Source organism: Odocoileus virginianus, chromosome 16 (genome assembly GCF_023699985.2).
Source record: "Odocoileus virginianus isolate 20LAN1187 ecotype Illinois chromosome 16, Ovbor_1.2, whole genome shotgun sequence".
Classification (NCBI taxonomy): domain Eukaryota; kingdom Metazoa; phylum Chordata; class Mammalia; order Artiodactyla; family Cervidae; genus Odocoileus; species Odocoileus virginianus.
This window is the reverse complement of record NC_069689.1, coordinates 18,684,088-18,710,037: the sequence shown is the minus strand read 5'-3', so window position 1 is coordinate 18,710,037 and position 25,950 is coordinate 18,684,088. Positions and strand designations below refer to the sequence as shown.

Here is a 25,950-nt window from a genome sequence, read left to right as displayed (position 1 = left end):
AGACATCCAGCACCCACACTCAGTCGGGGCTTGAGTGCATGTCAAACCACATTACGCTGTAACCTGCAAGCAGAACTCGGCCTGTGGCCACTGCTCCAGGCTGTGCAGGGCAGAGACCTTGCAAGGGACCCTTTGAACCGACGCGAGGCCTCAGGCAAAACGTGGTCCTGCACTTGCTCCCGGAGCCTTTTGAGTCAAAAGGGCCTTCAGCAGCCCCAGCCACGGACCACAGCCAGAGATGCCACAGGGCCAAGGCCCCAACAAGCCCACCAACTAGCAAACAGAAGCTGGGGAAGGAGAGTCCCAACACCCCTGCCCCCGACCCCCAGTTTGCCAGCAGTTTACCAGCTGCTCACCAGAGCAGTCCCTCCCATGGGCCCTCGAAGGTTCTGAGACTGATCAGAGGTGGCAGCACCAAGCCCTAGTGAAGAAAAGGCTGCAAAGGCAGAGAGCATTCTAGGCAGGTCTGTCTTCCCCTGGCAGGATGCCCCAAGGCCAGGGACATTGAGGCCGAGGGGGAGACCAACTTCCTGGCGTGTGTCCTGGGACCCGGTCAGTGCACCCGGTAACACTGAAGTGGGGGTCACTTGCTGATGCCTCGTGCTGCCCACAGCCTTGTCTACACTCCCTGACGCAGCTTCCTTCACCCCTGCAGGGTCAGCTACTCTTTGTTAGATGGGGTTCACCAGCTGGGGAGAGGCCCACACACGCTCTCGAGTAGACCGGTCCCTTCCCCACTGCTGTGCAGTTCCTGGGCCTTTATGAAGCCGACCCTCATCCTTGGGTTCCACTCCTGGGAGAGGCAGTCACCCTGCTGGCCACCTGCATCGAGGCTGGTGGAACGCGCCACGTCACTGGGAAAGTTCCTCAATATCTGGGCCCTGGATGCTAACATGTGAGACCCCGCGGGGGAGGCATCAATTAATCTGGACATGACATGACCAGGGCCCCGCCAGGCGCGGGAGTCACCCTGCACTCCTGATCTGTCCTAAGGCGATCAGGACTGGGATTTTATTCCAAAAGTCAAAGCTGTTTTATTAAAAGACGGCAGGAGGACAGAAACTTCAGCAACGTTTTGTAAACACGTGTGAAATGCAGTTTGATTTCAGTAGTTTATTTTGGAGACAAAGCAGTGCAAGAGGCCGACCACGCTTTCCTGCTTCCCCTGGAGCTCGGGGGTCAGACGAGGAAAGGCGACGTACAGACATTATAATCGGGGTTCAACACTCAAGTCGTGTAAACACGGTTGTCAGCGGGCCCTTGATTTCTAGGACAAGCTGGCCAGTTATGAGGGCAGCGCCCCTCACCCCAGCCCTTCCTCTCCTAGAGGCAGGCGACCCCCGTGTCCCTACTGACCAGGCCTGAAGGTGCCCCCGAACGCCCGGCTCAGCAGCTTCTTTCATGGCACCCTCCCTGGACCTCGCACGACGGCCCAGAGGCCTGTTCCCCTCCCTCTGAGTGCCTGATATCACGCTCATGCTTCAGGGGGTCTGCTGTTTCCCACCGGGTGGTCACACTGACAGGACCTACCAAGCCCCTCACTGGTCCCCTTCTCTGCCAAGGGGGCTGCCTGCCCGCCTGGACTGTGGAACTGGACTGATTAGCCAGTGGTCGGTTGGTCTGCTGCCATCAGGGGCTGGGGGCTTGGACGGGAGAAGCAGGGAACGTTTTCTCACCTCTGGGGCTGCAGCCTGCTCGCCCCTGGCTGGCTCAGTGCTGGGGGTGGGCAGTGAACATGGGAGGGGTGTGGATCAGGCCTTTCGGGCAGGCGTGGAACAACTGGCAGCCTCGTCCAGCCTGGGCAGAGGACCCCTGCCGATCGCCTGGATGCCAAGGGGAGGCTCATCTGGGTGGACTTCACAGAAGGACAGGCTGCGTCGCAGGGGTAGGGCGTTGAGCCTGCCCTTGAGTTCTCTGGTCGTGAGTGCCCAGCGACTCTCGGAATGATTTGCCCAAAGTCACAGCACAAATCCTTGGCATAGGCAGGATCAGCCCTGAGGCTCTCGGCCGGGCAGCCTCCTCCCAGGTCCGGGGAGCAGCGGCCCCTGGTCAGGGAAGGGTGGACCCTTTGCACGGCCGCACAGGACATGTGTTGACGGGCCCAGGGGACTCCGGGGAGCAGGACATGGAGAGAGGCAGCCAGCCTGGGGCTGTGGCCTTCCCGGAGAAGCATCGTCCTTGGCTTTCATGAGCGGCAGCAGGTAGATCACAGCTCAGACCCACTGCATGGACTTCCCCAAGGAAAGGGAAGCTGAGGCCTCTGGTTTCCTTGGGGTCACACTTTTGGGAGGGGCAGCTGCACACCTAGTGGGGCTTGAGGCCATCGGTAAGAGAAACGGGCCGGGCCGGGGTGCAGGGGCCGGGAGGGAAGAGAAGGGGAACCATTTACTCGCTCTGCCCAGCCACCAACAACCTGACCCGGGACGGCCTGCTCCAGCGTCCCCGAGGACCAGCCCACAGCAGCCATTGAGAAGGACAGATGTGGGCGTACCCAGGCACTCACTCACTCACACACACACACACACACACACACGCACGCCCCACCTCACATTCAGACCTAGTGTTGAAAACACAAGCGTGTGTAAACTCGGTGAAGACATCTGCACAGCAGGAACCAGGCGGGATCATCCCTTTGCCGCGAGGCTGGACTACTTGGGGTTCCTTTCCATCCCCACCCCCACCCCTCATTTAGATCATGACATCAGAAAATCAGGTTAAAAATTAAGGAAAAAAAGTAGAAGAAGAATCAGATCATTGGGAATCCTTAGTAGTAGCGTCACCGTCGTCGGGAGCTGCTCGCCCAGCGGCCGCGCTCCGCGGCCCACGCCGTCTCTCTGGGTCCCGGGCTCTGAGGCTACTGGGAGGAGGCCTTAGTGGCCATCGAGGCCACGCAGTGCTGCTGGAAGCTGGGCGACACGGCGGCGGTACAGCCGAGTCTCTGGTGCGGCAGCTTGGCGGTGCTACCGGCGCCCACGTCAGCCTCAGGCGTCCAGGGCGGCTCCTGGCCCATCATGCTGCTGCAGCAGCCGGGGCTGGCGCTGCACGTCCGCTCGGCCGCCAAGCTGCCTGCCTGCTCCGCCAAGAGCCTGCTGTGCCTCAGCGGGGCCACGTCCCCCGTGCCCGCCGCGCCCGCGCTCTGGCCCTGCAGCACGCTGGCGATGTGGTTCAGGAGGTCGGTGAAGAACTCGTTCACACCCTCGTAGCCTGCGGACAGGAGAGACAAACGGCAGGCTTAGCTGGGTGGGTGGGTGAGTGGGGCGCTCAGGGGCAGCTGGTGGAGCACACACAACCCAGACGCCAAGTGTGTGTGGCCCCAAGGGCCAATGCTTGAATTCTGGCTGCACCCCTGGGGTATGAGCATCTAGAGAGAGGAGGCTGATGAGAAAGGGCCCTGCGCCCTGTCCCTCTCGGGCACAGCTTCAGGGTCTCATTTGATGACCCTGCCCACGTGGTTTGGTGGGCTTCCTAGATGGCACATGTGGTCAAGAATCCAAGTGCCAATACAGGAGACACAAGACACGTTGAGTTCGATCCCTGGGTTGGGAAGATCCCCTGGAGAAGGAAATGGCAACCCATTCCGGTACTGTTGCCTAGGAAATCCCATGGACAGAGGACCTTAGTGGGCTACAGTCCACAGGGTCGCAAGAGTCAGACACGACTGCGTGACGGAGCACTGTGGTTTGATGCCCTTATGTGGGCATGTGGCTCAGGGAGCGGGACTGAAGGCCCACGCCTCCAGGTCTAAATCAAACGCCTCTCGTCTCCACGTGGCCTGGCCCCAGCTTCCTCGTGTGTAAACAGAAGATTCGGGTTTGGGGGCTCCTGCGGGCGGCCGGGAGGGGCTGGAACATGAGTGGGGCCTGATCAACAGCATCTGCTCCTGGAACTGAGTCTGTTCCACTTCCCCTCCCCCAGGCACCTGCAAGGAGGCCCCCAGGGCTGCGTCCTGAACTGCAAAGCCGAGGGACAAAGACTGTGCAGCCTGGACAAGGCCATCGCACGGACACCGCCTCCCTCACACGCGGGCCTGGGTCTCCTGAACAGAAACTGCTGGGGGCCTGCGTTTCCCATCACAGACTCGATTGTGATTGTCAGCAAACAGTCCTCAGAGCCTCCCACAGAGCAAGTTTCAGATCTAGGGCGAGGATTTTGCTGACTTTTGAAAATGGCTTCAAAAGAAATTCAACGAGGGGTGGGTGCCCCACCCCCTGCCTGTCCTAATCAATTCGCAGGGATGCGAACCAGGCACATAGCTGCAAGAACAATGATCGGGACAGGAAGCATGTTCCCAAAAGGGACGGTGTGCCTGCATCGGGAGGGGCTGCAGGGACCACCTCCTGGATGTGACCCCATCGCTGACACCAGGCCTGGTGCTGAGAGGGACTGACCCCTCCCTCGCACGGCCTCTGGGATGGTCTTCACAGCCATCCATACAAGCAGCGGGGGAAATGAAAGTTCAGACATGGGCAGGTGCACTACTGCATACAGAAAAGGCTGCCCAGGGGCCGGTTGGATGGGAATGCCTCCCTGTCCACGCTCTTTGTGTTCAGCAAGCAATGGTTTGCTGTTTTTGTGGTTTTGAGGGAGCCCGAGGCTTAGACGGACAAGTGGAGGTTCCCAGAGTAAAAACAAGAGTGGGCAAGATAGCTGGCATGCACCATACTTGCCCTGCTCGACATGTTCTCACTTAATCATCACAACCCTCTGTCCCCATTTTACAGATGAGGAAATGGAGGCACAGAGTTAAGTAACCAGCCCCAAACACCCAAGAGCCATCAGCAGGTGGATATGTGTCCACTGGAGGGTGACTGGAGTGACAGTGTCCACGGCTGGGGTCCATCCAGGCTGAGTGCTGCCCTGGCTAGGTGCTTCACAATCCTCCCTCATGGCATCCTGGGAAGGGTATGTCCTGGGGAGCGGGGCCCGAGGGTCGGCCCCATTCTACAGATGGGGATATTCATCGGAGGAACTGATGCTGAAGCTGAAGCTCCAGTGCTTTGCCACCTGATGCAAAGAGCCAACTCATTGGAAAAGACCCTGATGCTGGGAAAGACTTAAGGCGGGAGAAGGGGGTGACAGAGGATGAGGTGGTTGGATGACATCACCGACGTGATGGATGTGAGTTTGAGCAAGCTCCAGGAGTTGGTGATGGACAGGGAAGACTGGCGTGCTGCAGTCCATGGCGTCGCAAAGAGTCAGACACGACTGAGTGACTGAACAACAATAGGTGAGGACAACACGCAGCGCTGGGATCTGACAGGCCCTTTGGTGCCATTTGTGCCTTGAACACACGTGGTGCTGGGTGCTCCACCCTAGCCCTGGCGGCTTCCTCTGCCCTGGGACTGGGGTGGTTGGCAGGGTAGCCTGTAGCCCCGCGGGGGCCATCAGCAGGCATGCTGCTGGGTTTCCAGGGTCGGGATGCAAGCAGGGAGGAGAGTGGAGACCCGCTGACGGGCTGCCAGGGAACATCAGCTGTTCCCTCAGCAATGGCTCCGCCGTCCCCAGAACGAGGCCTGGCGCAGGGCCCCACGCAGCCCGGGAAGGGTGCGTGAAGTGGTCCCCAGACAAGGCCTGGCGCAGGGCCCCACGCAGCCCGGGAAGGGTGTGTGAAGTGAAGTGAAGTGAAGAGCTCTGTGGGGCTGGGTGCTGTGCACACATCATCTCCCCTGGAGGAGGGGAGTGTTCTTCCCACTGCACGAGCGAACACAGGTTGCCCGGGCAGGAGGCTCGTCTCGTCAGGGGGCAGAGCCAGGATTTGCACCCACGACTCAAGCGGAGAAAGCATGAAGCTTCAGGTCAGGCCCCCAGACCCAGCCCTGCTACTGGGACGTGACCTTGGACGTGGCGCCCAGCCCCCTGGCTCCATGCATGTCAGTAAATGGAGATCCCAACAGTCCTCTGCCTGTTGTGTGGCTGTGAGGATGAGATGAGGCGCTGGGGACAAAGGTCCCCAGGCAGGGTGGGCACCAAAGGTGGACGTGACTGCCCAGCATGTGGGCTGGCTGGCGGAGTGCTGCCGGATACCCACGGTCTGAGGCACAGGGTGAACCAACCAAGACCAACGGGTACCCCAGATCCAGGCTCACAAATCGAGCCGGTAGAGAGCCAGGCCCCAGGCGGCCGTCTCCTGGACGCCGCCTCCCTGGAGCTTTCCCCAATGTGGGCCAGGCGCCCTTACACAGTCTCTGGGGGGCTCAGCCTTGTCACTCAGGCCTGGCCCGTTGAGGGGGCGGGCTCATGGCTTCCTCTGTCCATGCTGGTTCACTGTCACTGTCCCTCCTCTGAACACCTGGGACGCCCGGCCCGAGTCGCACAGGTCCTGGTGGGGTGGACAGACTCCGGATGCGGCACAGACCCACAGCTCAGTGGTTTGTGAGTTCTTCTCTCTCCCTCCTTCTAGAACCTCCACCCCAACAGCCCAGTGCTGCCTTGCCCTGCCCCCCGAGTCCGTTAACCCGGCGACCTTCTTGCCTTCATCCTCTCCATCTCCTCCCTGGTTTAGATCCTCTGATTTGTTGTAATTGTTCCCCTGACGCAGCCCCAATTCCCTCGTGCTCTCTCATTCCGTCACCCGCATCCATCAGAAACCTACCTCTCCCTCCAGGCTGCGCCGAGGGTAACTACTGAGAAACAGGCCACTGTCCCACAGGGTCTCAACTTCTGATCACAAACACAGCCCTCAGATGGCCGCCCCATCTTGCTCGGAGAGAATGGCCATGTGCTGGGCTCCCCTCTGGCCCCCCCACTGCACAGGAGGCCTCGAGCCACAGGGTCCCTCTGCAGGCCCTTGCATGGCTCCCTCCCTCCCTGCCAGGCCCTGCCCCCACGCCTGCTTCTCAGAGGAGCCCCTGTCCTCCAAGGGCAGGACCCCAGCCGCCGTGCGCACGCCGCCCCAGTGTCTGCAGCAGCTGGGACGCGCAGCAGGCCCCGGATAAACCGCGTGGCTGAGGGAGCCAGGGGCCTCCTCCAAGCCCGGGCTTCCCTGGCTGTGAACTGCGGGGCTGGCTGGGCCCGACCCGCGTGCCCTCCATGCAGGGGACACACATCAAGCACCCAGCCTAGTGGCCCGTGAGCACTCCCCACGCACAGGGGCTCTTGGCCCCTGCAAACCCGGGGGAGCATTCTCCTCTGGCAAGCCAGGCTCTCACACGTAGGCATGGCTTCCTGTCTTCTTGGCCACTGAGCAGGGCTGCTGCTCTACCTCCAGGGCGGGTGCTTGACAGAGGTGAGAGCCGAGGTCTCGAGACAGGGACGACCGCTGAGAAGTACCTGCCCAAGCTGCTCCGGGCTGGGGGTGCCAAGCGTCACTGTCCCTGACCTGCTGTGAGGACAGGGAGCCGCCCAGCCTCAGCACACGTCTGGGTGAAGGAGCCCAGCCCAGGACTGCCCCCCGCCCCACAGTCATCACTGTGGCTAACGGTCCCGCTGAGGGGTCTCTGTGATGTCTCCCACGGAGCCATCGCTGAGTGGGGATCTGAGGGGTGCCGGGCAGAGCCTGGTCATGCCAGCAGGCCCAGAGGGCCTGGCACGTGCTTCCCGCCTCAGGGCTGCAGCAGACAGCGTGGAGCAGGCCCCCTAGCCGGCCAGATCTGAGCGTGGCCCCACACGGTGGCTCAGGGCGGGGAAGGAGCAAGGCCCTGCCACCACCCTGCAGTGTGACCTGGGACAGTTTCTCCCTCCCTCCCTTTGTGGAAACTGGGCTTTGTATTCCCTCCAGAATCCTCTCAGCTCTTTAAGTAAACTGACAAGGGCCCGAGAGGTCAGCTGACCTCTTGGCCAAGAAGGGCTACTGCTGATGGCACAGGGTCAGGAGAGTTCAGTCACTCAGTCGTATCCAACTCTTTGGGTCAGGAGAAGCAGGGTAAAGGACACACGTTCAGGAGCGGGCCCACTGTGAGCCCTGAATATCTGCTGGCAGGTGGGCAAAGGCTTAGCGGGTGCTGCCCTGACCCCAGGCCCCAGACAGTGAGGGATGGACAGGTCAGGCCGGCTCTCCTGCCCCGTCACCCACCCACGGCCACCAGTCTCCAGGCAGGTGAAGGCAGCCCCCGGCCCCACGGCTCACCGGGGAAGGCGTTGATGTCGATGACAGCGTGCTGCCCCGTCTGGTTGTTGATGATGATGTCGATCCCGAAGAGAGACACGCCCAGTGCCTGCCGCAGGGCCCGGGACAGCTCCCGGATGACCTCATCGCTCGGCCGCTCGAACACGCCCTCGATCTTGTCCAGCTACCAACACACATACACAACACACAGACACACAGGAGTCAGACCTCGGGCAGGGAGACGCGATACTAAACCATAGAGACCCCCACTGCAGCGCCATGAGGCCGGCTCTTACCTCCAGGCAACAGGCAGGACAGACCCTCTAGGATCAGCCCGAGGATGGCCATTTCCAAGTCCTGCCATGGGCTGGGCAGGCATGGCATCTGTGACCTCTAGCCCTCATGCCCACCGGGGAGGCGAGCATCATTACCAGAATTTTACACAGACAGGCACTGATGCTCAGGGTCAGGGCTGATTCACAGCCACATAGCTTAGGGTTGCATTTGGACCCAGGTATTTAGCCCATGGAAAATCCCATGGACTGAGGAGCCTGGTGGGCTACAGTCCATGGGGTCGCAAAGAGTTGGACATGACTGAGCGACTTCACTTATTTAGCCTGCAAGAGCCATGGGCTTCCCAGGTGGCACTAGTGGTAAAGAACCCGCCTGCCAATGCAGGAGACATGAGAGACATGTGTCTGATCCCTGGGTCGGGAAGATTCCCTGGAGGAGGGCATGGCAACCCACTCCAGTATTCTTGCCTGGAGAATCCCCATGGACAGAGGAGCCTGATGGGCTACGGTCCATGGGGTCACAAAGAGTCAGACATGACTGAAGTGACTTAGCGCACACACACTGAGCCTGTAAAAAACCAGGTTCTTAGCAGAAAGGAAGGAGAGTCTGCTGTGATCCCACGGGGGTCAGGGCACCTAAGAGCTGCACCTTGAAGAGGGGAAGACTGGAGTGGCTGGGCCGAGGGACCCAGGTGAGAGCACGGTGGAAGCAAAAGTGCAAGGCAACCACCCATGGAACAGAGTTGGAAGCAGCTGAAAAAGTCGGGGAGGGCGTGGGCAGCGGGGGGAGTTTTTGTCAGCATCACCACACCGGCCCATCGTTGTCAGAGCCTCAAGGCTGTGAGGCGGTGGGTTCCATGGACCAGCCTTCATTTATTGGCTGGTACTGGGTGGGGGGAGGTTTGGACACAGGGCTCCTGGGTGGGACTTGTCATTCTCCCCTTCCAGACAAGTTGCTAACCTTGGTGTTTCCACCCTAGATCCCCATGCTCAGCAAGCTTCCCCAGAGTCTACTCAGCCACTCCTGCCCAGCTCCTGGGTCTGAGCTCAGCTTTTGGCGATGCTTCCACAGGGCCGGGGAGCTGGCCTCGGGACCCCACCGTGACACCACTCGTGTTCTGCTCTAATCACAGCTGGCCTGGGACAGGCAAGTCTTCAAGGGCTCAAGCTTGGCCCCTGGAAGGAAGCAGCACATCACCCTGGGAAGGACTGGAGCAGCTGGCTCTGGATTTTAATCCGGACCATGACTTTCCTGCTCTGCGGTCTTAGAGAGAAGTACCTGGCTTCTCTGCACCTCGGTCTGCTCATCTGCCAATCGGGCCATCAAGGCCTCTACCCCAGACAGCTGGGAGGAGTCACAAGGTCATTTAAGCAGTGGGGACAGCACAGGTCTGGCTGCAGGAGCTGCCGCACCTGCATTTTAGGGCACGGATGGCAGCGTGTCACCCCTAAGTCGGCCAGAATAGGGCTCACGCGTGGTGCTCAGTAGATACCAGAGTCCTAAGGCTGCTGGGATGGGGTCAAAGGGGAAGCACAGGCACTGATCCACCAGAAGTAAAAAAAAGAAGCTGGGTCAAAAAGTTAAATGGAGAATTACCACGTGGCCCAGCAGTTCCACCCCAGATGTGTAACTTGTATGCCAATGTTCACAGCTGCATTATTCACAACAGGCAAAAGGCAGCAACAACCCGAATGTCCATCAACAGATGACTGGATGAACGGAATGGGTTACCCAGACAATGGAATACTGTTCTGCCACCCTTTGCTACAATGTGGAGGAACCTTGAAAATATTAGGCCAGGTGAAAAAAGCTGGACACAGTAGGTTACCTACTGTATGGTTCCCTTAAAATGAAAAGTCCAGAAGAGGTAAATCCATAGAGACGAAAAGCAGATTAGTAGCTGTCAGGGGCCAGGAGGAGCAGAGAATGAGGAGGGATGCTTAGTGGGTATGGGATTCTCTTTCGGGTGATGAAAATGCCCGAAATGAAAATGTTCTCTGGAACAAGACAGAGGTGGTGGTTGTACAACACTGTGAATGTACTTAATACCACTGAATTGTTCATGCTAAAATAACTAATCAGAGAAAACTTTCCTGGAGGTCCAGCGGTTAAGACTCCATGCTCCCAATTTCAGGGGGCCCAGGTGCGATCCCCTGTCAGGGAACCAGATCCCACATGCTGCAATGAAGATCTGACGCAGCCCAGTAAATAAATATAAAAAAAACCCACAAACAATTGAATGTGCCTTTCACCTGGATTTAGAAAAAAGAAGTGAGGCTGGGTCAGCCGGGCTGGGACAGAGCCTGGGCAGCACCAGCAGGACACGTGGCCCTCACCCCCGGCACAGGAATCCGAGTGGCCGATGGGGAGCTTCCAGACATGCGCAGAGCAGGAAGGCCACCCCTGGGCACCGTGATGCTCTACCGTGAGAGCCGTCTGCCCTGGCGCTGCAGGCAGGGCCCCCCTGCCCATGGCCCCACTGCCTCGGCGTCCCACCCTGGGGAGCCACTGTCTGGGGGACAGCATCAGCCTGGCTGGGACAGGCACTTGTCCGCTTGGCACCTGCTGAGCCCACCCCGTGCCCGCCTCCCACTCATGCCCAGTGGTGCGGGCTCAGCAGCTCCGCCACTGGTCCCGCAGCCCCGGGGGACGCCCGGCACTGCCCAGTCTCTGCCGCGTGCCCTGAGCTGTAATGGGCCCCACCGGGCCCTGCTTTCTCGCCTCGGTAAATGGAATACTAAAAACACTGCCGCCGAGGGACTGTGGCAAGGATCCACAAAGCTCCCGAGTCAGGCCTGCAGCGCAGGCCCGGCAGCAAGGGGACCCATGGCCGCTGCTCTGTCACAAAGCCTCATGACCCACTGTTTATAAAAGCTCTTTCTCAGCTCAGCGAAGGGACCTCAGACATCCTTCTGCAGCCCTCTGCCTGTCTGCAAAGAGGTGGCGATGGAGGTGCTGAGGTGAACCCCCAGGCCCCCCCGTCACCGACACAGACCGAGCGCCTGACACAGTTGTGGGCGCTTCATCTAGGGACCCCCGGAGTCCCAGGACCATTCGAGGGGCAGGGTGGGGACACTGAGGCTCAGAGGGACAACTCGACTCGCCACACAGCTGGAAGGCTGTGGAGCTTCTGATTCCAGGCCGTCTCGTTCAGTGTCGCACTCAACTAATACCCGGTCCTGTGTGGGGGCCTGCCAGTCAGCTGGGAGCGGCGTCCACCCTCGGGGGCATCCGACCAGGGAGGGAGGCAGGGCTCCCTGCACCTGCACGCAGCCACGATGGGGACTGGGGGGACCCCACGGGCGGAAGGACGCTAAAGGCTCGTCTGGACACCCGCACCTGGGAATGGACGTGTCTGTGCAGGAGGGCCTGACATCCCGAATGGAAAGGGGACGGCCGACTGCCTTTCCCGTTCCTTGTTTATGTGTTACCAGCCCTGGAGAACCCCCGCGCAGCAGTCATGAGCTGAGGGGAAGGGCAGGGCTGGGCGGTGGAGAGACGGTCTTGCGATGTCTCCAGGCTGACCTTTCCCACGTAGCAGATGGAGACATGGGCTGAGTCACAGGCGGGTGATAAACCGGGAAGGCGACTTTGCTTCCAGCCCTCACGGTGACCCTCTGGCCTCTGTTAACAGCCCAGTGGTGACAAGGGCCGCACTGTGCCGGGGGGGCGGCAGGGACAGCTTCTCCCTAGGGTCATGGAATGCGGACCCCCTCTGAGAGTCACTGGCCGAATAAGGTCTGGGAGCCTCGCAGGGAGGACGCCCTGAGGTTTCTGAGCTTTCATGAGACCAGAACATTCTCTCACACAGAACACCTATCTCAGTCTTACAACGTGCATGGCCAGGCGCCAAGAGGTTCTCTTTAGAATCCGGTTGTTCTCCAAGCGTCCCTGACCACAGAACTTGTTCCCGGGTTACGTCTATCAACATCCCGAGGGAGGCTGGTGCTCACTCCAGGTCCCTGCCGTGCCTGGGCTCCGTTGAACCCTCGGCAAATGGTCAGCTCCTCAAAGGAACCAGGAACAAATGAGGAATGGGATCGGCGGCCTGGGTCAGGGGACAGCGGGTCATGGGCAAGCACAGGCCTTAGCCTGGAACGGAGGGGAATGAGGCCCGGAGGTGGGGGTCAGCTGTGGAGGGGACATGGCGAACCCTCCCAGAACGGCCGGGAGGGCGCTGGCGTACAGGAGCTGGAGACCTGGCGGAGGGCTCGGTTCAGAGGCAGGGGCAACAGAGGCCACGGGCTCTGGGGACACGGCGGAACAGCAGGGCGTGCCGCAGTGCTGATTCCTAACTGCTCGGCGAGTGCCAGGGAGGTAAGAAACCCTAAATTCCTGCAGGACCCAGCTTTGGAATCAGACTAATCTGGGGTCAGCTCTCATCTCTGCCCCTGCGTGAGGGCCCTGTGGGTTTAGACAAGTTATTTAACCTGGTTGAGCATAGCTCTCCCCTCGGGAAAGCAGGGATGTCTGTCCACCCCTGCAAGGCTGTTTTCGGGCCGGAGGATGGAGCCTGACGCCCACTGACTGAACTGCAGCCCCGAGCCCACTCCCCACCGTGAGCCACCCCAGCAGCTGCAGAAGTACACGGCAGGAGCTCAACAAACGCTTACTGGACTCCCATGGACAAGGAAAGAAAAAAGGAAAACTGAGGTGGTGCTGTCTCTTGCCTCCTTTTTTTTTAGTAAACCAGGAAAAGGCAGCTTAGAAAGCAGGTCTTCAAATTCCTCACAACTGGGGGATTTCCTCACGTGGGAGAAGTTAGACAACCGTCCACCTGAGTAACCAAATGGTGAACGGGCCTGGCTGTGATGGCCGTTGCCATGGAGGCGCAAAGCGAGCAAGGAAGAGGCGGTCTCTGGAACCCCTCCCTGGGGTCCCCGGCCTGGCGGGGAAGGGCCTGCCACCCTGCCCCGCTGGGGAGCCAACGTCACCCCACCCCCAGGCTCGGCGGGAGGGACATACCGCGGTCAGGACCGACGACGACTCTGGCTTCGACACGTTGTGGCTGTTGAAGAAGATGGACTCGCGGTCTGAAAAGCAAAGACGGGAAGGAGCCAGAGTTAGAAGCTCCAGGCAGAGACGGCGATTCCACCACCGGACACCAGGGGGCAGCACCACCCCGGCCACAGGCCGTGGTCGCCTCGGGGCTCAGGGTCCGGCAGCAGCCGCCTGGGCTCCCTCCCACCAGAGAGACACCACACCATGGAGGGACACACCCCGAGTCAGGGCTCCTGTTTCTTCTTCTTCCCATATAAACGTGAATGGCTTGACGAGCCTACCTCCCCTCCACTCCCATCTCATACCTGGTTTACCCGATACCTAGGCCCCTTCCCCAGAGTGTGTCCAGCATGTCTAACGGACGTGGCACCAGAAAGCGGGGCTGAGTGAGAAAGGGGAAATGCTGCATATGGGAACACCAAAGGCCCAGAGGACAGAGGTCAACTGATGCCACTTCATCCCGCACCCCCAACCCCTCCTGGTTCTGCCCATGGAATGCCTTTTCAGGCACATTTAGGCTGCCACAGGGCACGTGAATGCTTAAAACACAAAGGGCTCTGCTGTTTCCCAGTTATTTAGGGGAAAAAAAGAGGAAATCAGAACATGGGCTTTTATAGGATCCATCCAAGAAAGCATAGAGAATAATTTCTGTCTGGCTTTGGAAACGGGCACAGCCGCCTGAAGTACCCTCCACATCTTCCCACACCATCTCCCCCAGCTCCCACTGCCCCCAGGCCCCCTCAGTCCCATGGAGAGGCAGATTAATAATCTCAATCCCAAGATTATTAGAGTGATGAGCAGTCGGTTTGTTCATTCATGCCCTGCAGAGTAAAGGCACGTCCGTTGGTCAGACACATGCTCTCCAGTACTTGGAAGTGTGCAAATGCATGGATCACAAAACCAGGAGCCTCAGGATTGAGAGATCTGGTAAAGACCCTCATCACACTAGGACCCCACGCCCCCTCACCCCGAGAAGAACACAGGCCACGAGCCCCCACGTGGCCCCGGCAGCCTCTGCTTTAGTCCTTCTGGGTGAGGTGTTCTGGCTCCCGTCCCCCAGGACACATTGCTCAGCCCTGAGACTCAGGAAGGAAGGGCCCCGCTGGGCACCGCTGTGTGCCGGGGGCTGAGCCATGGGGGCACCTGCTCTGGTTGCCAACGTCCCCCCCCCACCCCCCCGCCAGCTCCAGGGTTACAGCGCCGCAACAATCATGCATGAGGAAGTGATTCGGGCGGAGGCCAAGCAGGCAGGCGCTGAGATGTACCTGGCGTCTTTCCCGCTAGCGGGGCACGCAGGCCCCTTGCCGCCCCGGTGTGCCCGAAAGTCCTCCTACCGCTCCGACCAGAGCCAGTCCAGACGGGGGGCACGAGAGACGGTCCTGGGGAGGAGCCTGGGGAAAATAAACACCCTGCGGGACTTGCGCCAAGCAGCCCCACTGATCTCTACTCTTGAGCGCCGACAAGCAAGAAGACTGAGCCTTCGGGGTTAGTAAGCCCCGTGGGCTAGAGGTCAGAGCAGGGCTTGAGCAGCTGGGGTGGGCCTTCCAGACTCTGCAGGCACTGCCCACATTCTCATCCTGTAGCCCAGCCTGGCCCTGCTGAGCTCAGGGCACCTCCCACCCAACCAGTGGGACCCAAGGGCAACGGCCAGAGTGGCAGAGTAGGCCCGGGGAGAGAAAGGCCACCCAGGGCAAGCGGACACAGCCAAGTTCAGGGAGGCTGAGAAGCCACAGAGAACAATGTGGATGCTTAGAGGGGTGTACCCCAGCACCCATTGAACTAGACAGACCATGTCACCCGGCAGCTTCTTGGGGCAAGATCCAAAGTGTGGCCCATTTCAAAGGGGACTTGTTTCTCCTCCTGGCTAAATCTGACCTGGGGGCTCCAGCCAGAGGACTGTTCAGCAGGGTGATGGGAGCTGCCCTTCGCTCAGAACCCTCCCTATGTGCAGCTTGAGCAGGCCCAGATGGAGAGGGAGCAGCTTTCAGCCATTTGGTGATCCAGGAAGGTTGTGGAAGCCGAGACAGGTCAGGCAGGATTGGAAGATGCCCTGGCGCCAGCTTCTTGGGCAGCTTCAAGATCCCCTGCTGATAAACCTGGCAGGGCCCTTGCACTTTGATCACAGGAGCACCCTAGATCGGGGGAGCTCGTCCCTTCTCTATTCCCGGGCTAGTCAGACAAGACACATGGAGCCCAGTGAAGAACCACCATGAATGCCCACAGGAGACGGGAGACAATAAGAGGAATATGGGTGTGTTTGTGCCCAATTTACAGATGAGGAAAACAGGTTCAAAAGAGGAAGAGCAGGGCACACGTTTAGCCCCCAAATATCCCCGCAACTCTGCAGTACAGCTGTGAACTGCGGCCACACCTTCTTAGCTTCACTTGCTTCATCTTCACATGTCTTCTTGGGGGAGGGGGCGGGCAGCATGTCACGGTGCTACAGACAGTGGTCCGCATCTCCTCCCAGACCTCTGGCACCGGCTGCCCTGCTCGAGTGGTCCCCTCACCCAGCGGTGTCCCAGGACCCCCCGCTTCCTCTGGGGCCCCTCATCTGTGCAGTTCATCCTTTCATGACTTCCCTGTGCAGTTTCTCCCACTAGAAGAGCACACAAGGGCAGGACACCTGGCTGAGTATCCAGTACCCTCTGGATCCTAGTCCCGGCACAGGGCTGGGCACGTGGCAAGTTCAAGGGAAATACGGCCTCTGTTACACCCGCAGGGCTCTCAATGATGCAAGATCACCAGATCTGGCCCCGCCATCTGCGACTGTAAATAGAGGTTTATTGGAACGCGGCCCCGCCCATTCACTCACATGTTGTCTGCAGGGGCTCTTAGGCAACATTAATTATGACGGAGCTAGAAATACTTATTCTGGACTTTTCCAGCAAAAAAGCCTGTTGACCCCTGCCCTATGTCGTCATTGGTATCATTTCTTTATGTACATGCCCCTAAGGGAAAAAACGCCCAGGATGCAGAGACAACAAAGGCACTGTGTCTGCAGGGGAAAAGAAATGGAAATATTTCTCCCACTGTCTTGGGGGGAGGGGGAAGGGGACGGGGGCAGGGCCAGGGGTTGGCACAGGCCGGCCTCAACCCTCTCCGTAAAAACGAAACTTCGGTTCCAGCCAAGGCAACTGCAAGATGTTGGCTATTAAGACACACCTGACTTCAGAGGTGCTAACAGGTGCAAACCAAAAGGACACCGGAAAACCAAAAGAACACAGCAACTGTGGAGGGAGAGGTGGTGTCCTCATAATCACCGCAGGTCAAAGGAATCCCACTCAAGGAGCCCCCACCTCCCTGCATGGACAGGGGAGCCTGGAGGGCTTCCCATGCAGGACTGCAGGGACCAGAGAGATGGGAGGAGGCTGGAAACAGCCAGAGGCCCAAAGCCCCCTGCTCAACTGGTCCAGTTTAAAGGGCCACTGTCACGCTGCGCTTTTCATCTGTTAAGAGAACACACGTGTGAAAAGGACAAAACCCAGGCCAGCCGGATGGCCTGATGCCCTGAAGACAGCGGCCACGGAAACAGCTTTGGGGATGGGGGATGGATGCATGGAAAGTCACTCAGCTTTCCTGAGCATAATAAACACTCTTCCATCAGCCCTGTGTTTGTCCGCTGATCTGCTCAGTCCCGGTCAACACATGTGGGCTTTCCCGGGGGCTCAGCAGTAAAGAACCAGCCTGCAATGCAGAAGTCACAGGAGATGCAGGTTTGATCCCTGGGTCAGGAAGATCCCTGGACAGGGAAATGGCGACCCACTCCAATCTTCTTGCCTGGGAAATCCCTTGGACAGAGGAGCCTGGCTACAACCCATAGGGTCACAAAGAGTCGGACACGACTGAGCAAGCAGCCTGCATATTACAGTAAACTCGCAACCAGAATGGCCACAAGAAGACACAGATGTGGAGCCCTTGTCCTGAGATGGGACATGGAACCCACGCCCTGCCACTGGTGGTTCCCAGATGGAAACTAGCCAGCCCTTTGCAACCAGGGGAAAGGGTGGGACAACTGTTGTGTGGAAAGGAAGGGAACCAGGTGGTATGTTTCTTGAAGAGATGGAGTGATTTAGGGTAAAACAAGAAGAAAGGAAAATGACTGTATAAGGTATACTTTTTCTTCCCTTAATACATTTGCTGTAGATTTAAACATATTCTTAAAAACCAGGAAACAATATAAAAAGGATTAAAAAACATTGGCCTTACCCTGCCCACAACTGCTAAGAATGTTTCTTGCTAATATACAGTCACATACAAAAAGACCCTTCCCGACATTGGTCCCCCACCGCCAGTCACTCCATCACCCCAGTGGGTGGAGGCAGGGACTGGTATGTGGACCAGTCCCACCCGGGAGGGAGAGCCGCCCAGCACTCAGAAGGTCGGGGGACAGAGACACACGTTTCCAAAGTGTCTGCTCTCTGGGCTGTGTTAATGGGAAGAATGGCTGAGAGAGGACGGGAACAGCTGGACTTGCTCCAAGAGGAGTGGCTTGCAGCCACGAGGAGCGGACGGTGACAGGCAGTCCCGGGATTTTAGGCGGACACGTCTGTCTGCTCAGCGGCCCGGCACTGCGTCTGCTGACGGCGGGTTTCCCGTGCAGAGAGAAACACACCGCGAGTGAGACCAAGCCAGGCCGGGGCGACCCACGTCCTCCGGCTGAGGGGACACCATGCATAGTCCAGAGACACTGCCCCTGTCCCAAAGACTCCTGGAACTGACCTTAAGAAGCCTCCAGAACCACTAAAGCAGTCTTTTGAGCAGCGCTGATAACTCCAAACCTTTGCCTTTTTTTTTTTTTTTAACACTTTAAGCAAAGTCTATTTTCAAGAAAAAAGTACATTCTCATTTCCTGTTCTTGGCAGAAGTTTTAATTACTTCCAGTGGAACCAAAGCCTCCTGAACCCCTTTCAGTGTCATCTAAAACTTGAACTTCCTCTATTTCTGGGTAAAATATCCGTTCACAAATGAGCTGTGCAATTCGATCACCCTTTTTGACTTCAAACTTCTCTTTGCCAAAATTAAACAGGACAACACCAACATTTCCTCTATAATCTTCATCTATGACACCAGCTCCTACATCTATGAAGTGTTTTGCTGCCAAGCCAGAACGAGGAGCCACTCTTCCATAGCACCCAGAAGGAAGGACTATCTGAATGTCAGTTTTCACAAGCACTTTCTCCATCGGTGGTAATGTGTAATCATAGGCACTGTACAGGTCGTAGCCCGCGGCGCGCGCGGACCCCTTGGTGGGGGCTGTGGCGTGCTCCGAGAGCCGGGCAAAGCGGAGACGCATATCGCCCGCCTCCGTGGCCCGGGCCCGCTTGCTGGGGGAGACGACTTGTGCCTCTTGAGAGCACGGCATGGCAGAGTACCACGTGGGCACAGGAGGGAGGGAGCAGCCCAAACCCTTGTCTTAAGTGTCAGTTTTTGCAACAGCCAAGGGTCACCAGGAGCTGGAGAGCGGCTGAAGAAAAGCTGAGGGCCTGGGGCCCCTCGGGCTCCCGGGAGGACACCCTCAGATGGGGCAGCTCCCCACAAATGCCACCACCGTGTGACAGCTGAGGGACCCTCAGGACCATCATCCACTGGTCCAGAACATGCTCACCGATATGGTCCTCACCCCTGAGTCCACTCGACCCACCTGGGGCCCCAGAGCCGGCAAGTCCTGTGCCCCGAGCGTAACTCCTAACAGAGCTCGCGTCCACCTCAGGGGCCGCAGAGGCAGCAGCTGACTCAGTGTTTCCCAGCTGGAAAAAGGAGACACGATAAAGCAGCCGGCGCTCTGGCCCTCAAAATACCAGGGGCCCCTCCCTTCCTGGCTTCCGTGAAAAGCCCATCACCCAGTTCAGCATGTTCTTGGTAAGCCTCCTTATCACAAGGGGCCCCGGGAAGCGGCCTGGGTGCAGAAAGCTTTCAAGTTCTTCCCGGATTTTACAGTAGCTGAGATGCACGGAGCCCTTCCGGCGGACCTGGTTGGGACAGGGGTTTCCCACTCATGCTCCAAGACCTCTTCACCTACTGGACACAACTCTGCCAACCTTCAGATCACCTCTCCTCCCTCCAGAAACAACCTGGGGTGACCAGGGTCAGTGCCGAAGGACAGGCGGCCGGTGCCGTGTCCCAGCCACGCCCCTGAGCGCAGGCATCCCGGACAGCGTGAGGCCCACTTACCTGACGTGCCCGCGGAGAAATTCTTCAGTGAGGGCCTCTGGACCACGGTGTAGGACTCGCCAACCACAAACACCTTGTACAGGACAGCGTTGTGGTTAATGAAATTCTGGACCACGCAGGGCGGCTGGATGGCGCTCAGGCCCTCCTGGTTGAACACGATGGCCATCTGGGGAGACAGGGGGCCAAGGGCTTGGTCAGAGTCTTACCACCTCCTCAGCCTTATCACTGTCCCGAGGACCGCCACCAAGGGCCATCCCTGGCCTGGTGGCATGAGGCTTCCCCAGGAAGAGTCTCAAGCCAGAGTGAGTGGGTGGGCCTCGAGCAGAACACCTGGGTATCCATCCACTCCTGCTGTGGGGGGGTTGGAAATCCGCACTGTCAGGCCTGCCATGTAGGGTTGAGCTGGTTGCGCACTGCACAATCTCACTACTCGCACTGCACCCATGAACGGGCCCCCCGGGTGTACTACTCACCCCTTAGGACGTCTTTGTAGAGGCTCCTCTGCAAGGACTGGGGCACCAAGGGGGTGGGGGCGAGTGGAGGACAAGGGGTCAGGAATTGGGAGGCCTTGAGTTCAAAGCCTGTACAATGACAACGGCTGCCTCTTGAGAACTCATGACATGCCTGGCCCTGGTGTGACCACTTTAGCTGAGTCAGCTGGTGTCATCCTCACACCCTGCCCCGAGGTGGGCACAGACATCATGCTCCTTTTACAGATGAGGAAACTGAGGCCATGAGGCACTTAGAGGCTGCTGGCAAGGGACAGAGCCCAGAAAGGGATGGGGTCCAACAGCCCCCAGCCCCGCCACATTATACACTTTACACACGAGTGCTTAAGGAATGGGAACATTCCACTTCTGGGTCCTGACTCCTCTGGGGACAAAGGCCTCCAAAAGGAGGACCTGGCAGGGGACAGAAGTTAAGGCAGGAAGCGGGGCGGGGTGGGGGGGGCGACTGGAAAAAACCTCCCCGCGTTGGCTGAGGCTGGGTCTGCCCAGGGCCCACCAGAGCCAGCAGCCAGTGCTGGAGCCATGATGAATGTTCCTTCCAGTCCTCAGGGCCACAGCAAGGAGCCACCAGCTGCCCAGGGCTACTGCCCAGGGAGGGGATAACAGGGCTGGACAGCTGGCTGCCCACACTAGCTGTCGTCTCTCAATGAACTGTCACAGAGCACCATCCCAACATATCTGGTGCCCAGCTGGGTGGGGCAGAGGTAGAGACCCAGGCCACATGGGGAAACAAAATGTGCATGTATATACACATGTATATACACAAAATGTGCGTATACCACAGTGAAACAAATGTGTATGTATATACCATAGTGAAACAAGTGTGCGTGTGTGTGTGTGTGTGTGTGTGTGTATGTGTGCGCGCGCACATGCGCGCATGCGCACCACAGTGAATAGCTCCTTAACCTGCCGATTAAAGTAAGAGAGCCAGACATGAGTTCAAATCCCACCCCTGGCATTTGCTGCATAAGCCCTGTTTAAACTCCATTTTTATCAGCTATAAAATAGCATCAGCATCAAGGGGTAGCTTTGGGGGGGTCCTCTGTGCTTTTGGCTCAATTTTTTTTTAAGGAGGGGTGGTATTTCACTGTGGAACAAACTCAAGTGCTTACACCAAAACAAGAAATCAAATCACAAACATAAAATAAAAACAAACAAGTCCTGATTTTGGGTGACTGAGCTAGGGACTGAGGAATCAGAAGCAAGGCTCAGCAGGCTGGAGTCTGGGTGAGGACCCCAATTGGAAAGCCCCCTTTCCTGCGTAAAGCTAACCACGTGCACAGAGGTGTCCTCCGTCCTCACTGCACTCAACATCCCCGGGCAGCCCTGAGGTGGGATGGAGCCTGGCCCCCCTGGGCTCATGCCATGGAGGGCACCCCACCAGAGGAGGCACTCCTCTGATGCTATCAGCCTCCCAGAAGGCAGGTGGCCTGGAGCACAGAAGCCCCCCCCGGGAACCTGCAACACTCCAGACCCCAATCTCGGAGCTCTGTTCTTGACGCCCACCAGAGGAACCCCTCCCAGAAACAGCACACAGTGGGTTGGGGAGCCCCAGGGATGAGGAAAGGGAAGAGGGGCCATGGCACACATGTGTACATCTACGAGCCAAAGTCCGGAGAGCTGGACTGAGGGGTGAGACACCTTAAGTCAGGCTGACCCCATGGAGTCAAGACTCTCCCGGAGGAAGCAGGTCACCTCAACCCAGAACCCTTGCGCCTTCTGCAATGACCCAGCAGGCTGCAGGGCAGGCTACACCTCTTTAGTCACTTCAGTCATGTGTGACTCTTGGACTGTAGCCTGCCAGGCTCCTCTGTCCATGGGATTTTTCAGGCAAGAGTGCTGGAGTGGGCTGCCATTTCCTCCTCCAGGAGATCTTCCCTAAGCAGGGATGGAACGCGTGTCTCCTGCATGGCAGGCAGATTCTTTACCACTGAGCCACCTGGGAAGCCACTACAAGATATCAAATGTTCCCTGGCCCGGAGCCCACGGCAGCACAGCAGTATGGGCAGCTCCCCGGCCCTCCACATCAGCCGTCACATCGCCAGTGACAAGTGTCAGACAGAAACTCAGAGGCTGGGTCACCTGCCCACAGTCACACAGCGGGCAGTGCACACAGCCAGATCTGGTCCCAGGTGGGAGTGACTCTAAAGCTGTTGTGTCCACAGCAGAAGCAGCTCCCTCCCAGCAGGCTGACCTGCTCTGCGTTTGAATGGTCTACTCACACTCCTGACTGCAGTCGCCCTTCTGTCCTGAAAAACCCCAAGGCGCTGACTGGCAGAGGAACTGTTCGGTGGTGTAATGGGTCAGGTGGAAGGTCGGGGGTCCGGTGCTGGTGAGGGGACTGTGGCTTCCAGGGCCATGGTCTGGCCGCTCTGAAGCCTTCCTGTCCCCCGACCCCTGGGTCTGGCCCAGGAGCACATCCCAGGCATGGAGCCCAGGCAGACCCAGACGGGGAGGCTCCATGAGGGCTCCAGACCTCAGGAGGCAGCTGACCTCTGCTGCAGGCCGGGATTTCCTGCCTCCACCTTCCTGCCCACAAGCAATGGGACCCCCTCAGCTTCATCACAGCATATACCACACCACACGGACACATCATCTGTTTAGAGATGTTTCCCCATAGACACGCGCCAGGGACAAAGACACTACCTAAATCTACAGGGCGCCGCTGCTGGGCTTGTCCACGTTTAGTCATGAGGTCGTGGGGGAGCACTTCTGATGGTGAGGCTGCCCAGGACAGGCTTGCCCACAGGGCTTTCCAGGAGGGTCAGACCTCTACCACCCAGGGTGTCCTCCCACGCAGTTCATGAGGGGGTCCCTAGGCTGGGCTGTGCCCCTGGAGGCAACGTCCCACACATGATTCCCCAAGATGGTGACAGACCCAGCCAAGCCCCTGCCTGGCCACTGGCTCCTCTTGCCCCCAGAAGGCCTCTTCCGCCCGGCCTCCCACAACACGCCTGCTGGCGCTCTCTGCCTCCAGGATCCCGTCTTCCCCACCGGGGCAGCACTCTCATCTCAGGCATCCTTCCCTCAGCACCCAAGGTGAACGGCCACTGGCTGAGTACAAGAATGAACGTGAGGGTGGGGGGATCACGCACACAGCAGGTCGGGTGCCCCTGCCTCCTCCCACCCCCTTCCCCGATTCAGCAGGACCTGCAGACGTGTGGGCAGTGACGGGATCTTTGCAGGGGGGCGGCCAGGCCTGTGCCCGGCCCAGAGCAGGAAGTGACCGACACTGAGGGGCCAGAGGAAGGTCAGATGGTGGTGTGGCTCAAAGGGAGCAGGCACGCCCATCCCAGCCTTGGGGAGAGGAGAGGCCCAAGGTACAGGTGGAGACGGGGTACCGAGCCACCAGCAGGTGTGGTGGGACCAAGCAGCAGGGCTGTCAAGCTCCCAGAGAGACACTGTGAGCTGAAAGGATGGGGGTTGAGGCGGGGAGGCAAGGGGCAGGGAAGCGGGGGGTGGGGGGGGGTGCTGGAGGGGGACGGGGCTGTCAAGTTGTCAACTCCTCCACTCACCTCGTGAGAGTTGGTGCCATGAGCCACTCTGGTTTTGCAAACTGTGGGTGGGGGAGAGAAAAACAGGAGTTAGCAAGGTTACTCACCTACAAAGCCCAGCCTGGCAGATATGGAGAGAAACTCTCAAAACCTCCTGCGGCCCCTGGGCTGGGGAGGGGGGAGGGGAGCTGGGGAGATAGGCTGACTCCACCAGGGCCAGCATCTGCCCTCAGGGGCACTAGATGGTCACCATCAGGCCAGGCCCTTACCACCCAGGGACCCAGGGACCGGGGTTGTGCCCTCCCTGGGTGGCCGAGGCCTCCCTCCACCCCCAGGAGTTCGGGTGCTCACTGAACGGAAAGGCCAGGCCGTTCTCCTCCAGGAGTCGCATGGTGTCGTCCCCGCACAGGCTTGTGAGCTCCATGAAGGGCGGAGAGCAGATCCTGTCATCTGGGGATGGAGGAGAAGCCCGTGTCAGCACTGCCTGCTCCACGGGGCCCCTCAGCACCCCTGCCTGCTCCATCCAGCAGCCCACACCCTGAAGTCACCCGTGGGCGTGCAGACACACATGCTCACACGTGCCCCGGGAACGAGGTCACAGTTATTAACTATTGTCAATAGCATTCCCATAATGACGGGCCCGACACGTGATAACGGCAAAGCCTGAAGATCAAAGAAAAGTGAAAACCAGACCCAGGCAGGTGCTGACTCGATCCCACCTCCTCAGCCCACACTTGGGCTTGTGACATGCACACACACACAGAGCTTGACATCAGGATGCTGTTTTGTGACTCAAATTTGCACTCAATCAACTATGAACACTTTCCGTGGGCAGTGACAACGCCCCTCCATACACGGTACTGGCTTAGTGATCATCGGAGGATGACGCCAGCCCTTCAGCTCTTAGCCTGAGGCCCACACTGCTGAAGGCTTTGCATACATCACATCTGAAGTCTGCAAATAATCCTCTGGGGGTGGGGTGGGGGGGCGTGGAGGAGACACTGAGGAGGGGTAGGGATTAAAGAGGGGCTTGCTGTCACACAGGGACCCCTCTCCTGGAGCCTCTCGTGCCTAACAGAGGGGCTTCTGCCACTGCCGTCACATGGATGGGCCACGGTCAGGCACGCACTCCCGACCTCCTCTGGCTGCCAGACTCCAGCCCCGCCCAGCCCCCACCCAGACCCTTGGCTTTGCTAAGTCCTCAGTTGCAGGGGGCTGCCGGCCTTCTCTGCATACCCAAAAAGTGGGTTCCTGGCGTATTCAGTTTTCTGAAAAGCTCTGGAAGCTGGGTGTGCTGTTTGTCAGGACGATCCTGGAGCCAGGCATCAAGTGAAGGCAGAAAAAATCATTCGTAGGGAAACCAAGTGCATTCTGAATCTCTCTGCGGATTGCTGAATTGCACCACTGGCTTGTTATTACTACTTTGTCTACCTCCATCCCCAGTCAGGGCATTGGCTCCTCAGGAGGTAAGACCACCCTGTATTTCTGGGCACAGGGGCCGGGAAAGGCTGAGTGTTAGTGGGATGGGGATGACTCCCCCGCACACACACCCACAAACTTGGAAACCAAACCAAAAGCAAACAATAAAGCAGCTTGTCTCCAACAGCTTCTAGCTACTTGGCTGGCTAGGAGGTCAGTACATTAAAACATTAAAACCAAGGTAAGATCCAGCTTCACATATCTCATAAAAAGCAAGTGCCAAGAATTACACAGGGTATATTAAAAGTGCTTTCATTTCCCTCCTCACCCCCCACCAGCAAAGTCCAAAGTCCAAACAGGCACAGAGTGAAGGCAGATGCTGGGGTGGGCAGAGTTTCTCGGGGACCCAGGGAGGGAGGAGCCCTGGTGGGCGGCAAGGCAGGCCCTCTGCTTGGAGCATTCATATTCCTCACAGACAGAGGCTGAAACAGAGGCAGTCCTTGCCCAAGGTCACCGGACAGTCACATCCAGGGGAGGACAAGGAGCCGGGCTCACACGGCAGGTCAGGAAGAGAGAAACCAGGAAAATCAGAGCGCCGAGGGAGGGCGCGGGTGGAGTGTCCTGGCTCTCAGCTGTAAGCCATCATCTAAATGGGGCCCCATTTCTGCACCCCCTGCCCAGAGTCAGAGCTGGGGTGGAAACAACGGTGAGGGGCTGGCAGGCCATGGAGGGAGGCGGTGGTCTGTGCAAAGACTTCCTGCAGTAGCCCCTCCAGCCAGGCCCCAACGGGGTGTGAGACTCAAGGCCAAACAAACTAAAGGGTGTGGCAGCAGGCGGGCTTGCTGCAGCACCCACCTGGTCTGGCAGGGGACCCATCCTGGCCCCAGCCCTCCCACGGGAAGACTCAGAGATCCCTGGAGGCAAACAGAAGGCCTCCTGTTAAGAGCTTGCAGATTTTTTTGGAGCAGGTGAATAATCTGCCTGGCTTTTATCATTTGTTGTTCAGTCAGTAAGT

General features: G+C 58.6%; 2 protein-coding genes and 1 long non-coding RNA gene across 6 annotated transcripts in view; 1 reads left to right on the top strand and 2 right to left on the bottom strand.

Annotated features, from left to right (window-relative positions):
• Positions 1-1,093: 1,093 nt before the first annotated feature.
• Positions 1,094-25,950, bottom strand: part of ITPK1 (inositol-tetrakisphosphate 1-kinase) — a 156,660-nt gene continuing 131,803 nt past the window's right edge. For 2 of the 3 annotated variants that reach the window (XM_070477929.1, XM_070477931.1), the window contains 7 exons: positions 23,868-23,966; positions 23,538-23,578; positions 19,514-19,679; positions 14,605-14,730; positions 13,304-13,371; positions 8,066-8,228; positions 1,094-3,204 (listed from right to left, as the gene is read on the bottom strand). In XM_070477929.1, coding sequence (XP_070334030.1) covers positions 2,855-3,204; positions 8,066-8,228; positions 13,304-13,371; positions 14,605-14,730; positions 19,514-19,679; positions 23,538-23,578; positions 23,868-23,966 — 1,013 coding nt within the window. In that variant the 3' untranslated portion in view covers positions 1,094-2,854. The remainder of the gene's footprint in view (positions 3,205-8,065; positions 8,229-13,303; positions 13,372-14,604; positions 14,731-19,513; positions 19,680-23,537; positions 23,579-23,867; positions 23,967-25,950) is intronic. The other variant, XM_070477930.1, reaches the window with a different exon arrangement.
• Positions 12,046-14,611, top strand: LOC110126341 (uncharacterized). 2 transcript variants are annotated; one of them, XR_011491785.1, is made up of 3 exons: positions 12,046-12,655; positions 14,167-14,266; positions 14,524-14,611. It is a non-coding gene; the product is annotated as an uncharacterized lncRNA (long non-coding RNA). The 2 variants fall into 2 exon arrangements; XR_002310385.2 differs by having other exon boundaries at positions 12,803-14,266.
• On the bottom strand, positions 18,131-18,749 carry LOC139038702 (deoxyuridine 5'-triphosphate nucleotidohydrolase, mitochondrial-like). The gene has a single exon (XM_070477932.1). It carries the CDS (start codon positions 18,702-18,704, stop codon positions 18,210-18,212), a length of 495 nt encoding a protein of 164 aa, XP_070334033.1. The 5' UTR covers positions 18,705-18,749; the 3' UTR covers positions 18,131-18,209.